Here is a 24,896-nt window from a genome sequence, read left to right on the forward strand (position 1 = left end):
AGATTTTGAAAGCAGGTAACGCTCCTAAGCTCGCAAACACTGGACCATCTAATTTGCTCAAAGCATCCCCTCACTCACCCATCTCCAGCCAGAGATGCCCGCCAGAAGGCCACACGTTTGCTGTCTGCCGGTGGAGCTTGACTTCTGCTTGCTGAGTTTTACCCCAGGAGGGTGAATATAAATGAATTAGACTTTCAACACTTTCAAAGGTGTTTCCTGCGGTCACCATTTTGCAATTAAGTTGTTCATAAAGTCTAATGGGTCAGGGTACAGTTAAGCAGTATAAAAAGCAACAGCCCCCAATGCAGAACATGACTAATCTACGACACTCAGCAAACCAGTTTTACAAATAAGGTAGTTCTTTATTTTAAGTTTCCAAAACCTGACATCTTACTTTGTCCTTCTTGTGTACATTATTTTTCATCCTACCTGTACCTCTTGTAAGACAGAATGGTAGAAGAGGTATAGAGATGAGGCTCTGAAGTCAGGGCCGGGTTTCTAGCTCTTTGAATTGTTTCTCTTTTCCAATATATAAAATGGGGATACTGAGTTATTATCTACCTACCTCGTGGATTGTTGGAAGAATTTAGGTAATACCAAGTAAAGCACTTAGCAATGAGTAAGTGCTCAGTGGATTGCAGTGATTAGTATCATTAGTATAAGCAAAACTATATCGAAGAAAGCTTTTTTGCAATCCTAACAACACATGTCTTTATATGAATACATATGCTTACTATTTCAGTTTTAGTTACAAAAATATTCATTAAGTTCATCCTAATGAATGAAACCTCCTAATCGTCTCCTAATGAAACCGAACTAATTAATTCATGTGCTTAGAGGAAAACTTGAAATTAGATCCTTTAATGATCGGAAGATGAAGCACCTTGGCTTTGCATTCTGACACCAAACAATGGTCCACGAATTAGGTTTTATTACATTTTTATCCTCTTACCTTTGTAATTGCTTCAAGTTGTTTCACTGCTGTTGGAGTGATTTGAGAGGACAAATTACGAGGCCAACATGATGTAAATGAAAGCCTGGATTAATGACAAATGATGTCAAAACCTGAGAATGTGAATGCAAATTGTAGTTAAACTAAAAGAGAGTCAAATGCCAAAAAGCTAACACCGCATTTGAAAGATTTTATGGGGGAAAAAAAAAGATGAGTTGTGTGCCATGTAATGACGTCTCCATCCTCTTCACGCTGGATCCTTCTTTAGCCAAATTGATCATAAAAATTAATTAAAGTAAAATGTGGTTCTCTTGCTGTGTCTACACTGCACTGAGTGAAGTGGACAATTTGTAGGGCCCCAGAAGAGCCTTCCTCCACTCTCCCTGCATGAGGCCCAGAAAAAAATCTTCTAACCATCATGTAGACCCTGGAGGGCTTGGAGTCCACGTGACCACAAAGGATATGGGCTCTGGGAGCTGGAACAGATTTTGGGGGTCATCAAAGCCCATCTCTTCCCTGTATAGGGTTGGAAAATTGAAGCCTTCAAAGCAACAAGCTTCAAGCAACAAGCTTAAGGCCACATCTCAAGTCAGGGGCAGAGCTTGACAAGGATGCCTATTCTATTGTACTATGCGAATTAGCCTTCCTTCTTCCTGAGTCTCTCTCCCTCCATTTCCAGCAGACCCTTTGCAGCACCTCCTGACCCCATTCCCTATCCTGAATAGCTAAATCCTGACATCCTGGGTCTGGTCCAAGTTATGCCCTGTGGAGCATGAGCTGAGGGGACTGCTCACAACACAAGGGACATCACTGGGCAGACTCGATTCGGCACCATGAAAGCGTCTCAGGCCTCAGGGAATGATGGAAGAAGACATCTTAGACTGGAAGCCCTTCCTTCATGGCAAAGCTGGCTCTGGATATCAGTGTGGTTTTATTAGAACCATATTTTAGCAATGACTGTGCTTTTAACCACAACCTAATAAATGGCCCACAGGACTGAATCAAAACCACACCTGGAAAGTGATGCAGTGGCAGTGACCCCTAGAACATGAGACTATCCTGGCTGGCACTCTGAGAGCTGAAAGTGTCACCTCCAATGCTGCTTTGGCCTCCCTACCGTCACTGCCCCTCCTCTTGAGTAGTAGACCCCACCTGTCTACCACAGTCTCCAGTTCTAGCCCAACCCACCCTCATGTAAAGATTAAAGCATGGAGCCAAGACCTGCAATGTCCATTCAGCCTAGTTGGCCAGATCTTCTGGATGCCAATGCCCTTGTCTTGGGTCTCCACAGATCTCCCTCTTGGCACAAGGCTGGTCTCCAACAGTGATCCTCTGCTCACTTGCTTTGTAGTCTGCTCTGATACTGCCTCCTTCTCTCCCACTAGCTGGTGCATACTTTCATGCATCTTTGCTTGAAGGTTTGAGACTGGATAATTTTTTAAAGAAATAAATAGGATTGCACCAAACCTAGACCCATGTTGTGAGCCATTGACCTGAACTAAGGCATCCCAAGGTTGGAAGAGGCTGCCTTGCCATTCTTCTGAATAAGCAAGCTGTCTGTCTGGCCAGATGCAGATGGGCACTTTTTTTTTTAACACCTCTCTCCAAAGTTGACAAATTTTATTTTTCCTGTCATCATTGTTTAAAAGCATAAAATCCCCCAATTTAAATGGTACAAAAACAAAATAGCTCCCCAGTGAGGATAGTTAGGTTGTATCCCCTAGTCTGATACCTAAAGGCTATAGTGCAGGGAGTTCCCCTTCAGTCTTCCTTTTCACAGCGAGGAGGGTAACGCCACCCTCCTTTTGATAGCTGTTGAATTAAACTCGTATTCTATATTGAACATATGGCAGAACTTGGGAGTTACATTTATAAATCCTAAATAATTGAGAGTGTCACTCTCAATTGAATGGCTTCCAAAGCTATCAGAATCAGGGTTGGGGCAGAGGAGGTGAGCAATAAGGTGGAGGGTTTCCCTTCTCGTTCCTTTAAGTCCAAAACTAAACTTTCTAGCTTCCAGACTCCTGTTTGTAAGTATCTAAAGGAATTTCCCGTGAAGATTGCTGTCATTGTCCAAAGAGTTTAGTAAGTGCTGTCCAAGTACAGTGTTGTGATAAGTACCAACCAGATGGGGTAGCTAATCACAAAGGAAACTCTCCTGAGCTTATCAAGGTACCAATTTACAGGCATGTAACTGTTGAACTAACAAGAGGATAGCATGGACCTCATGACATATGTTCTCCTAACACCCTATATTTCAACTGTCTTAACTCCCACTCAATGTCTTTGCAATTATTTGTATATATTTTTTTCCTCTACAGAGGCTATCACCTCTGTAGAAAATATTAGGAGTAGCATATTAACACAATGTAGACTTGTAGAGAAATGACTCTACCTCCAATTTAGTGGAGGAAAGCCTCACAAATGATTTTTAAGACATTTCTTAAAGGCTGATGACTATATACTTTTATTTAACTTCCTTGTCTATTAGCCCTTTACTCAGTGAACTGCCATTTCTGACATTTTCTTCTGTTTTATTTCAATCTACATTTTATCCAATGTTTTTATGTATTGTTTGTTGGTCTTGTTGATGTAGTGTCCCAGAATTTGTGTGGCAATGGGCTATTTACAAATTTTACCTGGAGAAACTCCATCATGTTGCATGCCTACCCAAGAGATCATTGAGATATGACAAGTGGAATTCTTCACGTGTGGCTCTCCTTGCATCATCCATCAATCCATCATACTACGTGGAGGGGGTATATATGTATCTCCCCTCCAGGTTTAACAGATCCCACATTCTGAAACTCTCTTGCCATTAAGCACTCCAAAGTACAATTCCCATTGTGATAACAACTCTTAGTGGAAGGTTAAGAGGGGGGCTTTCCAGTGCTTTTGATCCAGACCCTGAATCTATTTGCCCTGTTTTGAAATAGACTATTATGTGGAAACATTGATTAGATGGGTATCAAGTATTGTGCCCAGGTTTCCACGACTTGGGTTGGACACAAACCTTCAGCAGAGAGCTTCCGGGTTTTGGAGAGGCCGAGCAGGACCATAGTCTCTCCCTGTGTGAGATTAAGGCTATCTACCTCCATCTCCCCTGCGCCCCCTGATTCTCGCCTCCTTCCAGGCCATCTCATTCATGACCATTGCCTTAACAACAGATGTTGGCAAGGATGTAGAGAAAGAGGAACCCTTTTGCACTGCTGGTAGGAATGCAAACTGGTTCAGCCACTCTGGAAAACAGTATGGAAGTTCCTCACAAAATTAAAAATAGAACTACCCTATGACCCAGCAATTGCACTACTAAGTATTTATCCAAAGGGTACAAGTGTGCTGTTTCAAAGGGTCACATGCACCCCAATGTTTATAGCAACTCTATCAACAATAGCTAAAGTATGGAAAGAGCCCAAATGTCCATCGACAGATGAATGGCTAAAGAAGATGGAGTATTACTTGCCAATCAAAAAGAATGAAATCTTGCTATTTGCAACAACGTGGATGGAACTAGAGGGTATTATGCTAAGCGAAATTAGTCAGAGAAAGACAAATATCATATGACTTAACTTATATGTGGAATTTAAGATACAAAACAGATGAACATAAGGGAAGCAAAAAGAATATGAAAACAGGGAGGGGGGAACAAAAACATCAGAGACTCTAAAAGATAGAGAACAAACTGAGGGCTGCTGGAATGGTAGTGGGTGAGGGGAAGGGCTAAATGGGCACAAGGCATTAAAGAAGACATTTGTTGGGATGAGCACTGGGTGTTATATGTAGGAAATGAATCATTGGATTCTACTCCTGAAATCATTATTGCATTCTATGCTAACTAACTTGGATGTAATTTTTTTTTTAAATGACTATTGCCTTGCTTCCAGAAGCAGAGCACTAGCCCACTGCCTTCCTCTTCTCTTTGTACGATTACATAAAGTTGAAACAGTCATGTATGAGGATGTGTATTGACTTGGAGTGGACAGAGTAGCCACAGCTCTGAGGATTGTGGGGGCACTGGGGAAAAAATGTCATTTCCTCTGGCATCCACAGAAAACACATTCCTTTTGAAAAAGGGGTCATCTCTGGGCTACCAGTTTCTCAAATACCTGGAATTAAAGGAAAATGTACCAGAATGCATAGATAGGACTGAATCTGTTCTCTATGACATATGAATATCTCCATTATATAAGGTATGAATCCAAGAGGCATGGTGAAATAGGACATACATGTCATTATTCTCACTTTCCTCATTCTGTGAAGGTGCTCTGCTATATCCATCCACTCAGAGGATATTCTCATATATGAATTGATAATTTTAAAAGCCCCAAATCAGGGGCACCTGGGTGGCTCAGTCAGTTAAGCATCTGACTTCGGCTCAGGTCATGATCTCACGCTTTGTGGGTTCAAGCCCTGTGTTGGGCTCTGTGCTTGGAACCTAGAGCCTGATTTGTATTCTGTGTCTCCCTCTCTCTCTCCCCTCCCCATCCCTGGCTCAAAAATAAGTAAACATTAAAAAGTTTTTTAAAAAGCTCCAAATCAGAAAGTATAAGACTTCATTTCCATGATGATTTTTCTTTTCTCTCAGGAGCAAGTTCTACCTATGATGACATCATAAATTTACTTCTAAGGAGAATAAACCTCTCAAAAGAAATACATGGTTACCCCAGTTATAGAAATTGATTTTTTTAACTCCAAGCAGGTGCTAATCACCAGTCATGTGTAGAAACTTGGAAGAGAGTTTTGAAATACAAGTTATACCCCATATAAGTAAACTTGCTGCAAAAAACACTTCATACTTATGCTCAGAAACAGGTGGCTTACTAAAATTATTTCTCTGTTATCTGTTCTGTCACAGTGGAGATATCATTGCCTTTGAAAAATCTACTAACTATAACAGCATTATCCAACAAGAAGGAACAGTGAGTATGGAATAAAATAAATTTACTATAATAGAGCCTGCAATATTCAGTAATTGCCTGATTAGATGCAAGTGTTTTCCTATGTTTAATGTTCTTAGTATGTGTGGCCCTTAACCACTCACACATTTTACCAGTGTTGTTGATTATCCACCATGTACCTACCACACCCTATGCTGGGACAGGTGTCCTCAAGGAGCATATTGTTTTGCTGCACATCAGCTGTTTGTGTTTCTTTTGCTATAATTAAGAAGGATGTTTAGGTTGTTGGCAATAAATTTGTGTGAAAATGTCTCCATATTACAGTTATAGCTTTTTGAATTAGGACACCAGAACTATTAATAGCTAATCTATGACATCATGAGTTGAATTTTGCTTAAGTTGGCCAAGACGACACGATAGTACTTTGATACTGTCTTGTTGAGAGGGTCATTGAATGGGTAACTTTTTGAAAACTTGTTTTGTGACAAGCATTCTTGAGGACTGAATGGGGTGTGAGAGAAAAGTAAAAACAAACTCCCTATAAGTGAATAGAATACAGTTTCATGGTTGGGAAACTGAGATAGACATGAAACAACCGGTGTACTGTGGAATAGGCAGGGTAGGCTGTAGGTGGATTGGGAAGTCCAAAGTGGGATTGGGGGGAAAATGTTGTAGTGGGCCAGAGTGACTAGGGAAGGTTTCATGGAAGAGGTGGCCTGTGTTCATTTCCTATTGCCACTGTAACAAATCTAGCACAAATTTAGTGGCTTAAAACACAAACTGATTTTCTTACAGTTCTGGAGGTCACAGTCTGATATGGTTCTCACCAGGCTAAGATCAAAGTGCTGGCTACAGTCTTTCTGGGGGATGGAGGGGAGGATCTATATCTTGTCTTTTCAGCTTTTGAGGCTGCCTATGTTCCTTGGCTCATGGCTCCTTTCTCAGTCTTCAAAACCAGCAAAGGCGGGCTAAGTCCTCACGCTGCCATCTCTCTGGTTCTTTGAAGCTTGGAAGGGCTCCCCCCTGTTAAGAACCCTTGTGATTACATTGGGGCTGCCTGGATGCTCCAGATAATCTCCCTATCTCAAGGTCCTTAACGTTAATCACATCTGCAAAAAAAAAAAAAAAAAAAAAAAAAAAAAAATCACATCGCCATCTAAGGTTCTGGGGATTAGGATGTGGATATCTTCGGGCAGTCATTAGTCTGTCTGCCATACTGTTCTTGAGCTGATCCTGGAGGGGTCACTCAGATCTTCTTTTAGGAGGCATTCATCTTGAGAGTGTAGCTTGCATTCACGTTAGGAAGTGTGTGGGCAGTGAGGAGCTGGAGGTGAGGATTTGGGGAAACCGTAGGCTCTGGGTGGGATCAGATGGCAAATAGCTAGTCAAAGCCAGGCTGGGGAATTTAGATTTGAGACTGTAGGCCACCACTGAGGCAACTTTAGAAGGAGAACGACAGGATACATTTGCTTTGGGAGTGATAATTGAGGGAGCAGTGTATTCAAGGATGCAGAAAGGACCAAAGGCATCCAGGAGAATTGATAGGGGAAGCAGATAATACCTAGTAGATCGGGTGTTGATGGAAAGGGTCCCCCATTGTACCTCCAGGGTGAGACACATTGTATGTGCTTACTAAAGATTACAATGACATTTGTTTAGAACTACTGAAAATTCCAAACTGCATTTGATATACCTGGAAAATCTAAATAGAATTTCTCATTTTTTCTTTGTCATTTGCTGAACTATTTCTGCAGAATGGGAATCCCTCTGATTCTTTCCTGAATGCCTTCTCCTGAAGAAATTCCAACTTCAGTGGTTCTGTAATAAACTTTCACTTTAGATTTCTGATTATGTATATTATAAAGAAAAGATTTCAATCATGATTTTAAAACATTTTTCTTTCCTGAAAGATCAATTGTTTTCATAGGAAGAGCTGGGAAGGAATTAACTTCAGGAACACATAACTTTGCTTTTTATTATTATTTTTTGGTAATCAATTACTTTTACATGGTCCTTGTAATGATTTCTTACATTACTACAATAGTACACATACAGACTTGGAACAGGTAGAACAGTGATGCACTTGCCATGTTGGAATGTAGAGATTTCTGCAGTGAGACAGAGAATAGTCTGACTGGAACTATGCTTCTCCACTTGAGCATGCATAAGGCTCACTAAGGAGGCAGATTAAAATGATAGATTGCTGGCCTCATCTGATCTACTAGGGCCCTAGAGATATGAACCCCAATTGCTCCCAGGGATTCTGATGTGGATGGTTTCAGGACCACACCTGAGAAGCACTGGCTTTGATAATAGAAACATAAGCCTCAGGAGCATTGATGAATACAGGAGTTCAGGGTGTGCTGTGGAGAAAATGGATGTAGTTAGGGTAAGATGTGGTAGGTAAGAGAAGCCAGCCCAGAGTTGGACTGGATGATTCCTTAGTGCTTCTCTAATAGAAGATTAATGACCAGGACAGTGAACTCCATGAAATAGCCCCATTTTTCTTGATGACCCACACCCACATGCTAGAAGAGCTCTCCATCCAATGACTCCAAATGAAGCCAGTGTTCCAAAGTGGTAGGAATGAAGGTTGAATAGCACCCAGTGCAAACCCAGTGAGAATCAAACAGCACCCAAAGGAAATGACATTTTTGGAGCTGTTGCCTTTCTACATGACTATGTATTTATTTAGACACATATACCTCTATTTTTATTTAAAAATATATATCAATAAGGCGAATTTCAACTTGGCATCTTCACAATATTAAGTGCATACTGTGCATTTTTCCAAGGAGAGGAACAATTGCTTTCATCAGAATCTCAAAGAGGTTCAGGACCACAAAGAGTTAAGTAGTACAGATTTTAGGACACTAAGAAGGCTGTTGACCATGACCCCTAATCTTCTCTGATCCTCACTGTGATGTAGGTTGATAACAAGGAAACATGAGAGGAGGAAGCTGGTAATGTCTGTTCTTGAGTATGTGCAGCACTGTGTGGGATGGGAGCTGAGTGCTACTCCTATCCATAAGGGTGGGTGCAGGTGGTTCGAAGGCCACTCTGCCCTCAGGTGGCTTGCAGACAGGAACATACTGCAAACCCACATAAACAATCTACTAAGCAAGATATAAGTGAGTAGCTCAGTAAGGCTCTAAGTATATAAGATCTGAGAAAGCTAAGGATGAAATATTATCTTAGAACTGTACTGTCACAGAGCACCATTGAGTTGGAGAGACACTGAAGACGAAAACCCTCATGCTTGTTGTAATCAAACGTGGCGGGCTATGCCATCTCAATTTCCAACTCAAAGGAATGATTTCATCCTACTCTATTGAAAATGGGAATTATTTAAAAGTAGTTCAGGAAAATCTTGAAGAAGTCACTTAAAATAAAACCAATGTCCTTCAATCAAGAGTGATCATGCCTTCCCTTGCTCAAAGGGGACAGCAGGAAGGAATGTTGAATTTGCTTTCTGCCATGTTACCTTTTTTCCTCCTTGATGGAAACATTTTACCATTCTGTAATTTGTACTTCTAAAGGCTGTGCTCTTCATTTTCCTTGGTAGTTAGCCCTGAGATTTCTAATATGGGCATCATGTCCTAGACAGGATCCGGTTTTATTTCAAGGAGGGACAGTTATATAGACAAGGATTATATAAATGCATTTGTGGTATTAAATTATTCATACATAATATTTTTATCACGTTACTATATAGCACTTGTAATACATGACTGCAAGAGTGATACATCTGAGTAATATACTCAGTTCTGACTGCTTCCTGATGACCATAGTTTATAGAATTATAGGACAAAGATAATATCACTTCGAATGAAATAAGGGGGAAAGTTGCTGGATCAATGATATATCCAGAGTGTGTATAAAAGTTTGCATAGAACATTAACCTGTAGTAGCAATGTGATCATGACATGGTTTATATGCAATAAAATTCATTTATTTTGAAGAAATAATCCATGTATAAATGGTTTCTAGTGTGAAAATCATTCACCGATAAAGACAGACCCCATTGGATCCCCTTTGTCTGAATTCAGGAGATGTCCATTCTGGGAGCAAGAACTGGCAAAGAAGTACTCCTACAAAATGGTAGGCTTGCACACATGGGGGAAAGTAACTTTTCACACATTTGATGCCTAGGGGAATAGATGTCTTCTTATTTTGTTGTGATCATTTGAACCAGATGCAGTACGTTTGCCTCCTGCCAGACCTGTGAGCACCAACGTTCCCTCCCGGGGCTTGGTGTCAGTCAGGAGGTTCAGGTCTTCCCCTCACATCTTACAGAAAGGCTCCACCTAGGACCACTTTGTCATTAGAGTGAGGGCTTCCCTATGACAGAGCAGAGAACAGATATGCAGGTTTTCTAGAAGCTGGGACTGGGGAACTTGGAGGGGCAAACTGGGGTTTAGGGAGAAAGATGTCAGATATTGGTGGCCTCTTTAGTGGATGGTACAGACCCTAGAGTTATGACATCAAAATTGAAGCTATGTCAATGTTAGGCCAATAACATGTATGCATTGCTACACATAAATAAACAACACTGGAAGAGCTCAGCTACTGTTATATCAGAATTGCGACATGAGCAGCGGACTCTAAGAGCTTAGAAAGATTCTTTGAGAATCAGTTCATTCTGGAAGTGCCCCTAAAACTGAAATGATTTTCCATATCCTTCCTAGATGGCCTTTCTTGCTGATGAATACTACAACTATTGCCAAGAGATTTTACAAAACGTGAGGAACCAAGAACTTGAGAGGGTAGGGTTTTATCTATAAAACACAAGTATTTATGACTCATCATTAATCATTGTACTTGAAAAGACCCCTCAAGGGATGTCAAGTAGTAATTTATTGCACTGAAGTGCTTAGAAGGCAGCTATTTATAGTTATTGAGGTGATACCTGAGGTGATATTTTTATTCAGTTTATTCATTTGGAAATTTTCCAAGGTGCTAATATAACCTTATGCTTCAAATATAATTCAGCTATTTTTTAAGATGTAATTCCTGCTGACTTTGAATAAAGTGTTGGTAACATTATTCACCCTAGAATTTTCAGTAACACTAAAGAGTCATTTTACTGATAACCTGCTAACTGAAAAGGAAGCAAGACTTTGAAGCAGGGTCATCTATGTTGTAATGATTGGATGATTTTATTCTAGAATTGGCTGTGAAAAATATGAGCAAATCTTTTAACCATTCTGAATTTTATCTTTTGCCATAGAAAATCCAGGGGAACAAGTGCACATTTAAATGAAATTTTTTTTGATGCCTAGTGTTTTAAGTACTTCAATTTTGGGTGATAATGTTCATTTGGCATGAGTTCATTTAGTACTTATTCTGTGTAAAACATTACAGTGAAGGAGATACCAAGGTGTTTTCAGGATGGCCCTTGTCCTACTAATGCAATTTTATAAATATCCATCCACATTGGATATCTAATATACTCCTTTCCTTCATTTGCTCATCAAACATTAACTTAATTCTTACCCTGTGACTAGAACCATTTCTGGAACTAGGGAACGTATTCTTCATAAGGCTTATAGTCCGGTACTAAAAGGAGCAATATAAGCCAATAAATATGATACAATATGGCAAGTTCTAGAATGGCAGTTTGATTGGATTGTTTTGGGTGCCAGGAGGAAGAGTAATAAGATGGCTGAGAATCTCCCGGGGGGGGGAGCCATGTTGCTGTTGATTGCAGTGAAAAAGCAGAAGTTCAACAGACTCAAAGTGCAGTAGGAAAGGGGTTCCAGGTAGAACCAATGGTGTAGGCAAAAGCAGCAAGATGTTCACAGGCAATGACATGACAGAAAGGTCACTATGACTAAATGTTAATATCTCTCAAGGAGAGAACCAGAGGGAAGGTGTGAAAGTAGTCTGGTGCTAGAAAGGGTCTCATGCCCTGTGAAGAATTCTGATTGATTGAGAAGTGGGGCAGGGGGAGCGGTTGGAGACAGTGATGCAAGATCACCATACGGGAGCAGAGGGCAGTGAGGAGGTTTTGTCATAGTCAAGGTGAGAAGTGAGGGGGGAGGTCTGGAGCAGTGACAATGACATCAGAAAAAAAGATAGACAAATTGGAGAAATATTCCTAAAGCAGATACAACAGGATTGGATGACTTTGGGAAGGATTGGTGAGAGAGTTATCAGAGATGAGCCCATGGTTGCTATCTCATTAAAACCCACCAACCCTGGGGCGCCTGGGTGGCTCAGTCGGTTGAGCGACCGACTTCAGCTCGGGTCATAATCTCACGGCTTGTGAGTTAGAGCCCCACATCGGGCTCTGTGCTGACAGCTCAGAGCCTGGAGCCTGCTTCGGATTCTGTGTGTCCCTCTCTCTCTGCCCCTTCCCGCTCATGCTCTGTCTCTCTCTCTGTCAAAAATAAATAAACATTAAAAAAAAAAAAACCCCACCTACCCCAAAAAGCCATGCTCCAAAGTTACCAAACTGACAGTAAAAGGATTAATAATCCTCTCATCCCACTATTGTATTTTTGTTCAATATCTATGAGTCTCCTTGGAGATGTCTTCTGAAGAATTAATGCCCTGGTAACAAGATTTCAAATCACAGGTTCATCATCAGGTACTTAGAGAGTTGGCCCTAACTTCCTTGGCAGCCTACATACAGGGATAGTCCTTGCCTGGAGTCATTGGCAGGTCCTCCTGTCAGGGTTTCAATGCTTCAAAATATTTGAGCTTACAAAAATCCCTGAAAGGTAAGAGTCTTTATTAGCTGGCATCTCATGTTGGTCATCTGGTTCAATAATAGAGTCTGAAGAGTCATCATGGGCAAAGATAAAGAAAAGTAAGGAAGCTGCCATTTTGTCCCACAACAAAAAGTATCTACAGAAGTCTTTAAAGAAGGCCCCTATGTAGAATGATACTGGTCCTCTTTTATCACAGAGTCTTTAGGTGAATTCTAAGTTGGCAAGGAGGAAGCCTCTTTGATTACATACTGTTACACGTCCTTCTGAGCTGACAAATAATTGAGGGAGTCAGTCAATGAACATTTATTCTAAACTGTGGTCTGTGGTCTGTGCCCTGTGGCCAGATCTTTATCCTGTTACAATCAACAGGAGCCCCCCTGTGGTCAGAAACGGCCTTCCTTCCAGAAAACCATGAAAATTACGTTCCATGTCTTCCCATCCAACTGGCAGTTGCTCTCTGATAGGCTACTGGAAAGAATACTTCTAAAACACAGCCTGGAAGAGCTCATAGACAAAGTTTTACATTAACTGGACTGAAATTCATCCCATTATCACTTGGAGCTGATTAAATATGTAACGGGGGATTAGTCTCACCAGACACAAAATGAGTTTTTGGAGGTATGTTCTATTCCCTCATCAGGTGGAGGACTTGCTCACTTCTTTCTGGAAATCTCTGCAGCAAGACACAGTCATGCTTATGTCATTGCCTGATGTGTGCCAGCTCTTTAAATGCTACGATGTGCAGCTGTACAAGGTAGGAAGATATTTGTTTGCCTTTCCTTTCTAGAAATCGATACCAAATGCTGGGATTAGAACCACAGCCCTCCTGCTCTGCAGTCTCTGTGGTCTTCAAGCCCTCTGAGGAGTAAATAGTGGTGTTCATGGACCATGAGCCTTTTGATCTTTCCCTAAAACTCAGCTTTTTTTTTTTTTTAATTCAGCGAAAGTTACCTCATGTAAAGAAAAAACCAATACACATGGTGACCTATGGTTCCAGTGATTACTGAACTCTGCACTAGGTCAAAGTTCTTTCTCTGGTAATTTCAACAAAAGAAGACTTTTTAGAATGAGTAATTGGAATAATTGCTTTGGAATATACCTAATTGCCAGGGTTTTCTGGTTGTTGTTGGGTTTTTGTTTTGTTTTGCTTTGCTTGTTTGTTTGTTTTTAATGCTCTATCTCTAGAGTGGTTATCATTATTTGGGGATCAGTTATATATAATTTCTGTGGTTCTCCTTAAGCTGGCCATGAACCTTTGCCTTTTACTTTATTGCCTTTTAGGAAATAGTCTAGTCCTTCAAAGTTTTTAACACAAAGGTTGAAGAACGGTGTCTGGGTTCTCAGCCCTTATGTATTTGGATTTGACCCACCTACTATTGGCTGAAATAGTGTTTCTTAACATTTTGAATCAATTAGCAGTGTTTTAAGAACTTTAAAAAAAAAAAACCATCCTGGCTGCACATCCTGCACAGTGAGCAGTGAGTGGCCAAGCCGCTGGTGGCTTTCTCTCTGACTTTGTGGCACGTCTGACCATGGCCACTTGTAACTAGAGGACCCCTACCCTGGGTGGCAGCCACCACATCTTGACGATTCTGTTGCAGGGAATTGAGGACGTTCTCCTTCATGACTTTTTGGAAGATGTTTCTATTCAGTACCTGAAGTGTGTCCGGTTATTTAGTAAGAAATTTAAGCTGTGGCTACTTAATGCTTTGGAAGGGTTTCCCACCCTCGTGCAGATCTCCAAACTCAAAGGTAGGTTTCAGTGAAAAAAAAAAAAAATGAATTCTGTTGAGAGAAGATGACGTATCTGACTTTCAGACTGAGGCAGGACACCTCAGTTGTTGGGTAACTCTTCCCCTCCTGCACTAAACTGTGGTATGCAAGGCATGACCACTTCAGATCTGCTGGTGTTTCCTTTAGTGCGATGATGGGTCTTTGTGCTGATCCACCCACACCCTTTCACTATTGCCCTTTAAAAATACTCACAGGGACTTCTGACAGGCCCTCCGGGATGGAGGTGCAGGGAAGGAGCTGGCCCTGCCTCCAGCCCCTGGCTGATGCGGCCTTCTCAAACCAACCCCCGAAGGCAGCCTACAGTCCTTGGGCTCACTGGCCACGCAAGCAGGGCTGATAAGGGCTCAGGCTCCAATATTCTTCCGCCTTTTTGTGCTCTGTGTGGCCTCCCACAAGGCTTCAAAGAATATTGCTCCCTCTTTTGAAATCCCTCCCATGCCCTTAACTTTCTTACACCTCTTGGTCCACAGGGGCATTGACACCTTTGTGGTCTCAGTCTGCCCATTGGCTTTCTAGAACACTTTCCCTTCCATCATGCTACCAGGTGGTAGTGGCTGAATACTACTTCCCCCAGGCTGCTTGCCTGCTCCAGGACTACAATGGCTTCCTTTAAATGCCAGCATTCACCCATGTGTGTGTGACATGTTTATGGTCCTGGAAATACCCATTTTCTCCCTCCTGCCTCTGTGAGGTTTTCCACCACCACCTGTAGCTGCTTCCAACAGCCTCCCCACCAGGACCCTCCTTTTCCTGGGCCAGCTTGCTCAGGGCTGAGTCTTGCTTTCTTTGCACACTGTTTGCTACCTTCTCAGAGTGCCCACATAACAGGACCATGTCTATTTTAACCCACCAGCCCTGCACCCCTTGCTGGGTTCGGTACTCACACTGGGAATCTTGATCTCGTGTGACCCACCTGAATCATGGAACCATGACCACGAGACTGCCAGCCAAGAATCCGCAGGGAGGGGGTGCCGCAGGGAATGTAAGGTCTGGAACTTGCTGTTGCAGAAAATCCATGAAGTGGGGAGACAAATCCCCACTCCAGCTTTCCTGTGGTGGCTTTACCTCCCATCTTAACCCAACCCCAGGCTCCCTCTGTCCTTCCCAGAGGCACTTCAGAGCCTCCTAGTTGATCATCCTGCCTCCAGCCTCACCCCCTCAGTCACACTCCTCTCCACACCTAGTGATCATTCTACACAGTGATCTGACCCATTAAAACCTTCCATGGCCCCTGCTGCCTGGAAAGTCCCCTATGCAAAGTCATTCTCAGCTTGGCCTCTGGCCTCATCTTTGTCCCCAGCCCCCTAGGGTGTCCCTCTACTGGTGCTCCTCAGCAACACAAGACAGGTTGTCCCCAAAAAGGCCCTTATTCCTGCTCCTGCCTGTGCCTAGACTGCCAACCCCATCCGCAACCCCCCTCCCTCACCCCCCACTCCTCACCCTTGCTAACTCCTAACTTGCATGTTCTAAGTCATCCCTGACACCTTCTTCCAAACAGGCCTCTCCCTTCCCTCAGCAACCCCCACCCCCCCCCCCAGCACCCCCTTCCTTCCTTCTTCCCTATGCTGCTCTCACACTGCCAGAGCACTTACCCTGCTGTGGGGAGGGAGTCTGCATGTCTGGTGACCCGTCCTCGGGGGGGGGTGAGCCCCTAGAGGGTAGAGGCTGTCTCCTTTATCCAAAAACCTGGCAAATACCCAGCAAACATTTATGGAGCAAATGCTGCACGCATATTGGTAATAAAGATTTGTCAGATGAATACATGCACACATTCCCTTTAGATTTTCTCTTGTCATCCTTTCCTTTCCTTGGGTCATTTTTTGACCCAAGAGCACTGTAGAGATGACAAAGTCGGGGAACTCAAGCTTCCTGGGCAAAAATCTTCAACTCCTTTGAGCCGGTGTATCAGATGCCGGGGTTACATCATTTTATGGTACAAGGGAGGGGGGACTGAGGGGAAGGGATGGGGGGAGGGGGGTGTTTTAGTCAGTGGCCCCTGTCAACCTCTCCTAGCCATTCGGGAAAGGGTCAGCGGGTGGTGGGAAGCAGGATACACAGAGGTCTCCCGATGTGGAGGGCAGTTTAGGCGGCTATACCTTCCTAGGTAGATGTGTGTGCCTCTGTCTGTGCCACCTCTCCCCCACTATGTACATGAGAACTTAAAGCTACCCTGTCAGTAATGGCCACATGTATTGTCCTTAACAGAAGTTACTGTGTTTGTCAAAAGACTAAGAAGAAAGACATACCTTTCCAACATGGCAAAGGTAGGTTTCGGCCAACATGACAGGAGGGAACAAAGCAGTTTCTTGAAGTGAAAAGTGAAAGCTGCAAGTATCCCCTAAGAGCAGGTGGCAGTTCCCTTTGCAGGGAGGCCATGTGCATCCACTTAAAGGGCAGAGGGCAGACAGGAGGACCTTGCTGGCCACTAACTGGGAAGGCCTAGTGGGGCCAAGACTCATCTAGAAGCCCATCCCTCAGCTCCCCTCCTCAGAAAGGTTCTCCCTGCAGAAGAAAAAGCAGAACAAGCAGGTCAATGTTATAAAGTTCCAGAGGAAGACCCCATATAAGAGCAGACCAGGACCAGTTACGGTCAGAGGTGAAAGGGCATCATGGCAGACAGAGCCCTTCAGCTAGTGCGTGGCCCCAAAGACTCAGTGTGTCCAGGCTGCCAGGTCTCCCTGCTGGATTGATTGTGTAGTTTCAGTGTTAGAAGAAGGCAGACTAGGGCTGAAAGAAAGATTATATAATGCCTGTGTGCAGGCCGCTCAGGAATCTGTTCTGAAATCCTATGGACACCAGATCAGGACAGTGCTCTGTTCCAAATCAGCAGGAGCTGTGTTGGGCCTTCCACTTAACCCTCTCCATCCCTCCAGCACAAACTCTCCCTAGACTTTGCATTCCTCGGGGCTGTTTCCTGCCTACTGCTCACAGCCCATCCAGTTCTCCAGCACGTTCTCATTCCTGATTGGGTCAACGGGTGATGGCCTCACAGCAAGGCCTTCATCCCAACCCAACTCAAATGGCAAGCTTGGGTTCTGGAGCCATGCTATTCTAAATCTTATCTTTGTTAACACTATCAGTTGGGAAGGTTTACTGAACACCCCAGGTGCCCTCAGGCTCCTCCTCAGTGAGATGGAGGTGGCTCTAGAGCCTGCTCCTGAGGCTGGTGTGAGGATGACCATCCCACAGACTCCAGGAATGTAAGGGACTGGATTGGCGCCCTTGGCCAGCTGAGGAACTCAGCTCCCAGAGGCTGAATTCATGGCCCTCCCTCTGAGAGGAAAGGACAGGGACAGCTTCTGAGTCCCCGCAGCCACCCTGTGGAACCAGTCAACACTCACTCTGCAAAGCCACATTTCCCTTGCAGAAGCTCAGTCACTTACTGTGTTCCTCTCTAGAGTAGTTTAGGCTTGTGGAGTGGGGTGCCCCGAGAGCCCCGACTGCTGTGAGCAAACCACTCTGAATGCTTATTTTCAGAAATACAGTTCTAGAATGTGTGAAATTCAAACACGTCAGTTGTCATTTAGGATTCAGTTTTAATCCACTTCTCTTTCTCCTCAACAAAAAGTCTTGGTCATTTGGAGAGGGGGATTAGGCAAAAGTAAAATGCCAAGGGGCGCCTGGGTGGCTCAGTCGGTTGAGTGTCCGACTTCGGCTCAGGTCATGATCTCGCAATCAGTGAGTTCAAGCCCTGCATTGGGCTCCGTGCTGACAGCTCGGAGCCTGGAGCCTGCTTCCGATTCTGTGTCTCCCTACCTCTCTGCTCCTCCCTCACTCAACGCTCTGTCTTTCTCTGTCTCTCAAAGATGAGTAAGTGTTGGGGCGCCTGGGTGGCGCAGTCGGTTAAGCGTCTGACTTCAGCCAGGTCACGATCTCACGGTCCGTGAGTTCGAGCTCCGCGTCGGGCTCTGGGCTGATGGCTCAGAGCCTGGAGCCTGTTTCCGATTCTGTGTCTCCCTCTCTCTCTGCCCCTCCCCCGTTCATGCTCTGTCTCTCTCTGTCCCAAAAATAAATAAACGTTGAAAAAAAAAATTAAAAAAAAAAAGATGAATAAATGTTAAAAAAAAAAAAGTAAAAAAGTAAAATGCCAAGATTTAATGAAGTATTATGCTTCCCCATTATCTTTAGACTATGAGAATGGTATTGAAAAACAACAAGAGGGTCAATGTTTTGAAGTCGGATCTACATGCCATCATCAATCAAGGTGCTTTGGACACTTCTAAGAAAGCCCCGCTGAGTAACCCGTGCAGCACGGCTGACCTGGAGATGCACACGGAGATGCAATGTAATCTTCCTTCTGCAGCTCGCGTTACTGGAGCGCTTGGGATATATCTGGGGCTGCCCGGCCATCACTAGTTTATGAGTTCTTAATAGAGGTAGAACCTACTTTACTCTTTAGTATTATACTTTATCTGCTCGCACACCTCTTCCTGCAGGGGTGAGGAACACCCAAGGGAACACTCCTCCAGGGTCCGCCAGGCCACCAGTGCTAGTACATGTTTGTTGAATGAATGAACAGATGAGTGTGGTTGTTGCCTCACAGCATCTCTTTCTGGAAATCAACCTGGAGTGTCTCCTTTGGAAGAAAAGACTTCTTCATCAATTTTGTACACGCACAGATTCAAAAGTGTCTTTTCTACCCTTGTCTGAACTGGATTGAATGACCTCCCTGCCTTGCCAGATTCTGCTGCCACTATTGTGAGCATCATCAATTATTATTTTTAACAATGTGAAATTTAGCCATGGTGCTTTTACTGTGTTTTGCTACTTTCCAAACAAGTGATAGTAAGTATGTGGATATTCCTGCCCTTTGCTATCTGTCGTAATTATTTTTTTTTAAAAATCTCCCTTCCACAAAGAGCTCAGCAAGCTGGCTGACAGCATCGTTCCATCCTGGGGAAGCAAGAGTAATGAGAGAAGGAGCTGTCCTCGCTCAGGGGGAGAACCTGGGTGCTGTTTCAGGAGGAGAGCTGCAGAAGGTGTACGACCTCCTCCCCCAGACTGTAGGCGAATCTCTAGGCCCCTGTATGAGAGTCGCCGGGGGTGGGCCATGGGGGCCGTGCTCGGTTGGCACCCATTCCAGACACTCCACCAGGGAGGCCTGGGAAGGTCTACTAGCTTCATCCTCCACGAGCCTGACTCTGTCCTGGTACACTCAACTCTGCATAGAGCTCTGCTTCCCCAGAATCTGTGAGCTCCTTCAGATGTCAGCCGTGGCTTCTTCATCTTGCTCCACCCAGCACAGTGTTGACACAGGGTAGCCCTTCAGTGCTTCATAACTAGATGAGTACCTGGAGTCGGCAGTGCATACATGCATTGCAAACTATCCTCGCCTCTTTCTTTAACCTTGAAGTAGGGCTGACTTTGGTAGGATTTACCAGTTATTAAAATATTTAAATAGGTCCATACTGGGCCACCTGGGTGGCTCAGTCGGTTGAGCATCCAACTTTGGCTCAGGTCATGAGCTCATAGTCTGTGAGTTCGAGCCCCGCATTGGGCTCTGTGCTGACAGCTCAGAGCCTGGAGCCCGCTTCTGATTCTGTGTCTCCCTCTCTATCTGCCCCTCCCTTGCTTGTGCTCTATCAAAAATAAATAAACATTTAAAAAATTTAAAACAAAATAATAAATAAATAGGTCCATACTTTTTGGCTAGTAGCCCCTGCCCCTGTTGCCTGGCCATCCCAAATCCCAGCTCCTCCCTAGGATCTCCCTTTCCAACCAAACCAGCAATGAAAAGGTGAATACCTAACCCAGCAAGCTTCAGAGATATGGACAAGCAGTCCTCATTAGTAGGAGCCCAAAAGGCCTCCCTCCCAGGCTACTGGCTCTCCCCAAAGCTCCAGGTGCTTGCCCAAACCCTGCTTTTGCTCCCGCTGGAGCCCAGGGAACCCCAGGAAGGCATGAGGCCTCTCTCCCAGATGCCTGCCCAGTCCTCCTGTGTTCCTGCTGGCATTCTTGTGGACTGAAGAACTTCCAAGAGGGCACAGAGCCAGCAGGGAAGCAGTATGCTGGTAGCCACTGCTGACACCTAGCAGGCAAATGCTTGAGGTGTACCTCAAAGATCTGCCAGATGAACCCTGGCCAAGCCTCAGTCAGGGCCATGGCAACCTACTCGGTTTTCTAAACTCTGCTGGGTCCATGGCTGCATTCAAAAAGGCGAGAGAGCCAAAGGCTGTTCTTTGCTAAGTGCTGCCTGTGCAGGTGCAGGAGCCAAGTCCCAACGTCACATGTGCTGGGGCTCCACCCTTCAGGTCTGTACTAACTGAGTTTATAACCCCAGGCAAGGCACATCCCTCATCAGCTTTGATGTCCACCATCAGTTTCGAGGACATTAATAAACTACCCCTTTTGTGAACATGGCAAGGATAGGTGAGGTCATGTCTGTATCATGCAATGAGCTCATTTCTAGCTGGGTTCTGTATAATTACAAGGTGTCGTTATTATTTCAAAATATTTTTTCCATTTCAACAAGTGACAGAGGTGGTTCCTAAGAGGCAAGACCACATAACTCTGAACTAGTTGACCGCAGAGGTGACAAATCCGGCTTTCGAATTCATGCTTTGTGTTCAGAAGGGGCGTGAGGCCCCAGGGAGTTCCTTTAAACTACTGTTCCAGTGTCGTCCCCTAGGTTACCTCATACACAAATACTTACAGTAAAATCCTGCTACTTGGCTCACAATCTTTTTGTTTCTTTTGTCTATAGGTTTAAGCAGTTTGATTTCTTTGCTGGGGACATCCACAGACCTCAGTGTATTCCTGAATTGTCTGTCTTCAAATCTCCAAGCATTCGTCTTCCAGGTACAAAACCATATTTTTAAAATTTTTTGAATTTACATCCAAGTTAGTTAGCATATAGTGCAATAATGAGTTCAGGAGGAGATTCCGGTGATTCATCCCCTATGTATAACCCCCAGTGCTCATCCCAACAAGTGTCTTCCTTAATGTCCCTTACCCATTTAGCCCATTCCTCCACCCACCACCCCTCCAGGAACCCATAGTTTGTTCTCTATATTTAAAAATCTCTTATGTTTTGTCCCCCTCCCTGTTTTTATATTATTTTTGCTTCCCTTCCCTTATGTTCATCAGTTTTGTACCATGATATTTTTTTAAAGGGAAGAAGGGGTTGTTGATCATTCCAGCTACATTTTAGCACCAGTGCCCGTGACCCGATGAACTGAAAGAGTTTTCTCTGGCCAGAAATGTGTCATTGCTGGTGCGGGTGTTAAAGATAGGGAAGTGGTGTCTCACTCCTGTAGCAAGGCAGGAATCAGAGGCTGGCACATGCAGGTGTATGTTTGTGGGTAAGCATGTGCTCTTGGGTGAGCACATGTGGGCTCAGGTGTGTGTGCAGGTGAGAATGTATATGCAGATGAGTGGGGGTGGGTGAGCATGTGTGTGTGAGTGACCACTAGTGAGTGTGTGTGCAAGTGAGCATGTGGGGGAGGCATGCGTATGCAGGTGAGTGTGTGTGTGTGTGTGTGCGCGCAGGTGAGCTTGGATGAGTGTATGTGTGCACCAAGCAGAAGTGTCTAGGAGGAGGGGCAATTTTGTCTGGGGAGAATGGCACTTTTCTGGGTACTTTGCAGAACCATCCCAATAAAGCATCAGGCTTGATTTCACAAAATCAAAGACAAATTGTTTTCGATATAGATGGGTTTCGTCCTTCCGGTCGACTTGAAACTTGGGTGTTCCTTGAACAGGGAGGGTTCTTTGCTTAATTGTCATCATCCTCTGCTTCCACAGCCACACGGTAAGAGCTGAGAATGCTGTCCAAGAAAGCTACAGCACCCTTGTCCTAGTGGCCCACGGTGGGTGGGGCATTGTCCTCTGAAGTCTGAGGCCATCAGGAAAGGCCTTGATGAGGGAGGTGGGGTTTAAACTGGGGTGTGGAAGGTGAATAGGATTAAAACAAGCTAAGGGAGTAATGTCCCCACGAGAGACCTGAGCAGAATGAGCATATGGAAAAAGGAGGATCTGTCTAGGGAAGAAGAAGCAGACATCTCTGGAGGAGACTTAGAGGGCCTGTACCGTGAACATGACTTTGGGCTTTCTCTGTTTAAACTTCTCGTCACATTTCTTTCTCTCCTCTTTCCTGCCCTGCCTGTTCTTGTCCGTATGCCTGTCCTCCCCATCAAAGAGAAAGGGCACAGACAATACCTGAGACAAAGACTGCAGGCAGCACTGGGATCGCACACCTCATAGAGATGAACCAGAAAACTTTCCAGGAAAAAACTTGAAGGTCATTCCCAACCTTTGGCAGGTGTCTGTTTCCGTTCTTTGCTTCTGGGTGATAATCATTCCAGATTCTGTATGGCTTTTATCCCTCCCCGTCGGTCTTTGGCAAAGCTTATTTATAACAGTGGTAAACATGTTTAGGGCTATGATGCTGTGGAGACATTTATTCACATGAAAGCTTCACCCACAGAAGCTTTCAAGCCTCTGTTCCTTGTTTTGGATATTCACTCCACCTCTGACTTTAACCAAGATGATCCCTCTGATACCAGTAATACCAGACCTGCCTTGGAGCAGCCGGAGGGGCTCATCTTATTTTAGACCATGTAACATGTTGTATTTCCCAAGACTCCACCACCCTATCTTCAGCCTTCACCAATGAAGCATGTTAGAAAAATGGTGTTTTTGTAACTGCGTGCCTTTGAAGGGCTTGTTTTTGTAAAGCAGCTTGTCTGATAAAAAGCAGTGTATTGTCAATAAAATACTCAGACTGTTAAAATGTAAGCCCTTGGGCATGTGGGAGATGACTAATGGCTTCCGTGGCTAGCATCTGGCAGCTCGCTAGCAGAGGGAGATGTTCAGCTACGTCACGTGTTCGTTCTCCCCGTTCTTGTGCAGTTGGGGCCCAGGAGCAATTTCTGAACACGGGAACCTGAGGTGCCACGTGGGTGGCGAGCGGAGGAATATTCCATACTGTTGAGGGTTTATGTCTAAACGTCTAAGCAGAGAGCTGGTCGCCCGCAGCTACTTCTCTTGATGCTCTAAAAAAGTATCCTTGTGTCTGTGAAGCAGGGCTTCTCCCAGGAGCCCCATTTAGATGATCAGAAAGACTGGCAGGGGGTGCCAGAAGCCACTGGGGGAGCGGGGTTCATGTGTTCACAGAGCCCAAGGCACTCCCAGTGAAGGCAAAGGAAGGAGAGAAGCAGTGATGAGAAAGGGGATTCCTTCATTCCTAGACAGTCTCAACATCTCCTCCTCAGAGACATGTGGCTAAGCCAGTGGGTGGTCCACATATACGATGAGGCTTAGGAGGCCTTGGGGCATTCATTCCAACATTTGCATGCGAGATTCATATGATCCCATGGGTTTGTAATTCATTGCAAGCGCGGCCCAAGGCAGCTCCCAGTCTGGTTAGTTTCTCAGCCTGCACACAGACAGGCATCTCACCCACACCCAGTTAAGTGCTATGCAGGCCGTCGGCTGGCCTCGGCTCTGTTGGCCCCACGGGTGGGACCTGTCAGTCCTCAGATCCTTCACCTGACACAGTGGCCAGCTTTGTGCTTTCCAAAATCAGTGCCATTACTTTCATCATTGTGGGATTCTGTGCGACTTTTTCACACGAACGGCCTTGACAAGAATAAAACAGCCACTGTCTCTCTCAATGGCTACCGCCAGGTGGGCTTCAGCGAGGCTGCCCTGCAGGATTTCTCTGTTGCTTTTCACAAATGACTTCTTTCATGGGGTTAAAACAAAAAATGTAGGCCAATCTCCCACCTCTTTTCTTCTTTCCACCAACTTCAAAGGATTCTTCTCTGGAATCATCTCCACAGGAGATCCCACAAGACCAGATATAGGCCAGTGTGCCTCTGCCTCTCTGCCCACCTCATCATTTCTTCTTCCTCTTCTCCTTGGGCCACTTGGGAAAGTCTGCGCATGACACCTATGTGCATTTGAAAACATGATCTTCTTGATTTTGTCATAAACCCCAGCATTTTTTTCCTCACAAAAATGTAATAGCCAAGCAGAAACAAAGAAGAGTTTATCAAACTGGCTGCCAGCTTCCAGCTGAGATGGAATTTCCTTCTTACCACTGTGAGCAAAGCCATGACCCTCTGCCACAGAGATAGTTTTGGTAAGTCAGAGACTACAAAACATTTTGTATTCTACCCTTTAAAAATGTTATCATAGGGGCACCTGGGTGGCTCGGTCAGTTAAATGTCCAGCTTTGGCTCACGTCATGATCTCATGGCTGGTGGGTTCGAGCCCTGCATTGGGCTCTGTGCTGACAGCTCAGAGCCTGGAGCCTGCTTCAGATTCTGTATCTCCCTCTCTCTCTGCCCCTCCCCACTCACACTCTGTCTCTCTGTCTCTTAAAAATAAATAAACATTAAAAAAAATTTTTTAATGTCATCATAGCATAAGTATTCTCCGTGTTCTACATAGAATCCAGTCATCTCCTTTTCACCTTTTAAAGCAAAATACAACATAGACACAGAAAGTCCTACAAAGCCATAACAATCATTTTTTTTAATGGCAACATGATACATGCTTCCCTTTCCCATTCCATCATGGTTGGATGTCTTA

General features: G+C 44.4%; 1 protein-coding gene across 8 annotated transcripts in view; it reads left to right on the forward strand.

Annotated features, from left to right (window-relative positions):
- RFX8 (regulatory factor X8) overlaps window positions 1–24,896 on the forward strand; it is a 261,384-nt gene that overhangs the window by 227,606 nt on the left and 8,882 nt on the right. For 7 of the 8 annotated variants that reach the window (XM_053200440.1, XM_053200441.1, XM_027069344.2 and 4 more), the window contains 9 exons: window positions 5,808–5,871; window positions 9,841–9,951; window positions 10,539–10,616; window positions 13,207–13,320; window positions 14,168–14,318; window positions 16,566–16,624; window positions 18,489–18,645; window positions 21,064–21,158; window positions 24,330–24,444. In XM_053200440.1, coding sequence (XP_053056415.1) covers window positions 5,808–5,871; window positions 9,841–9,951; window positions 10,539–10,616; window positions 13,207–13,320; window positions 14,168–14,318; window positions 16,566–16,624; window positions 18,489–18,645; window positions 21,064–21,158; window positions 24,330–24,444 — 944 coding nt within the window. Of the gene's footprint in view, window positions 1–5,807; window positions 5,872–9,840; window positions 9,952–10,538; window positions 10,617–13,206; window positions 13,321–14,167; window positions 14,319–16,565; window positions 16,625–18,488; window positions 18,646–21,063; window positions 21,159–24,329; window positions 24,445–24,896 lie in introns of those variants that run through there. The other variant, XM_053200442.1, reaches the window with a different exon arrangement.

Source organism: Acinonyx jubatus, chromosome A3 (genome assembly GCF_027475565.1).
Source record: "Acinonyx jubatus isolate Ajub_Pintada_27869175 chromosome A3, VMU_Ajub_asm_v1.0, whole genome shotgun sequence".
Lineage (NCBI taxonomy): Eukaryota > Metazoa > Chordata > Mammalia > Carnivora > Felidae > Acinonyx > Acinonyx jubatus.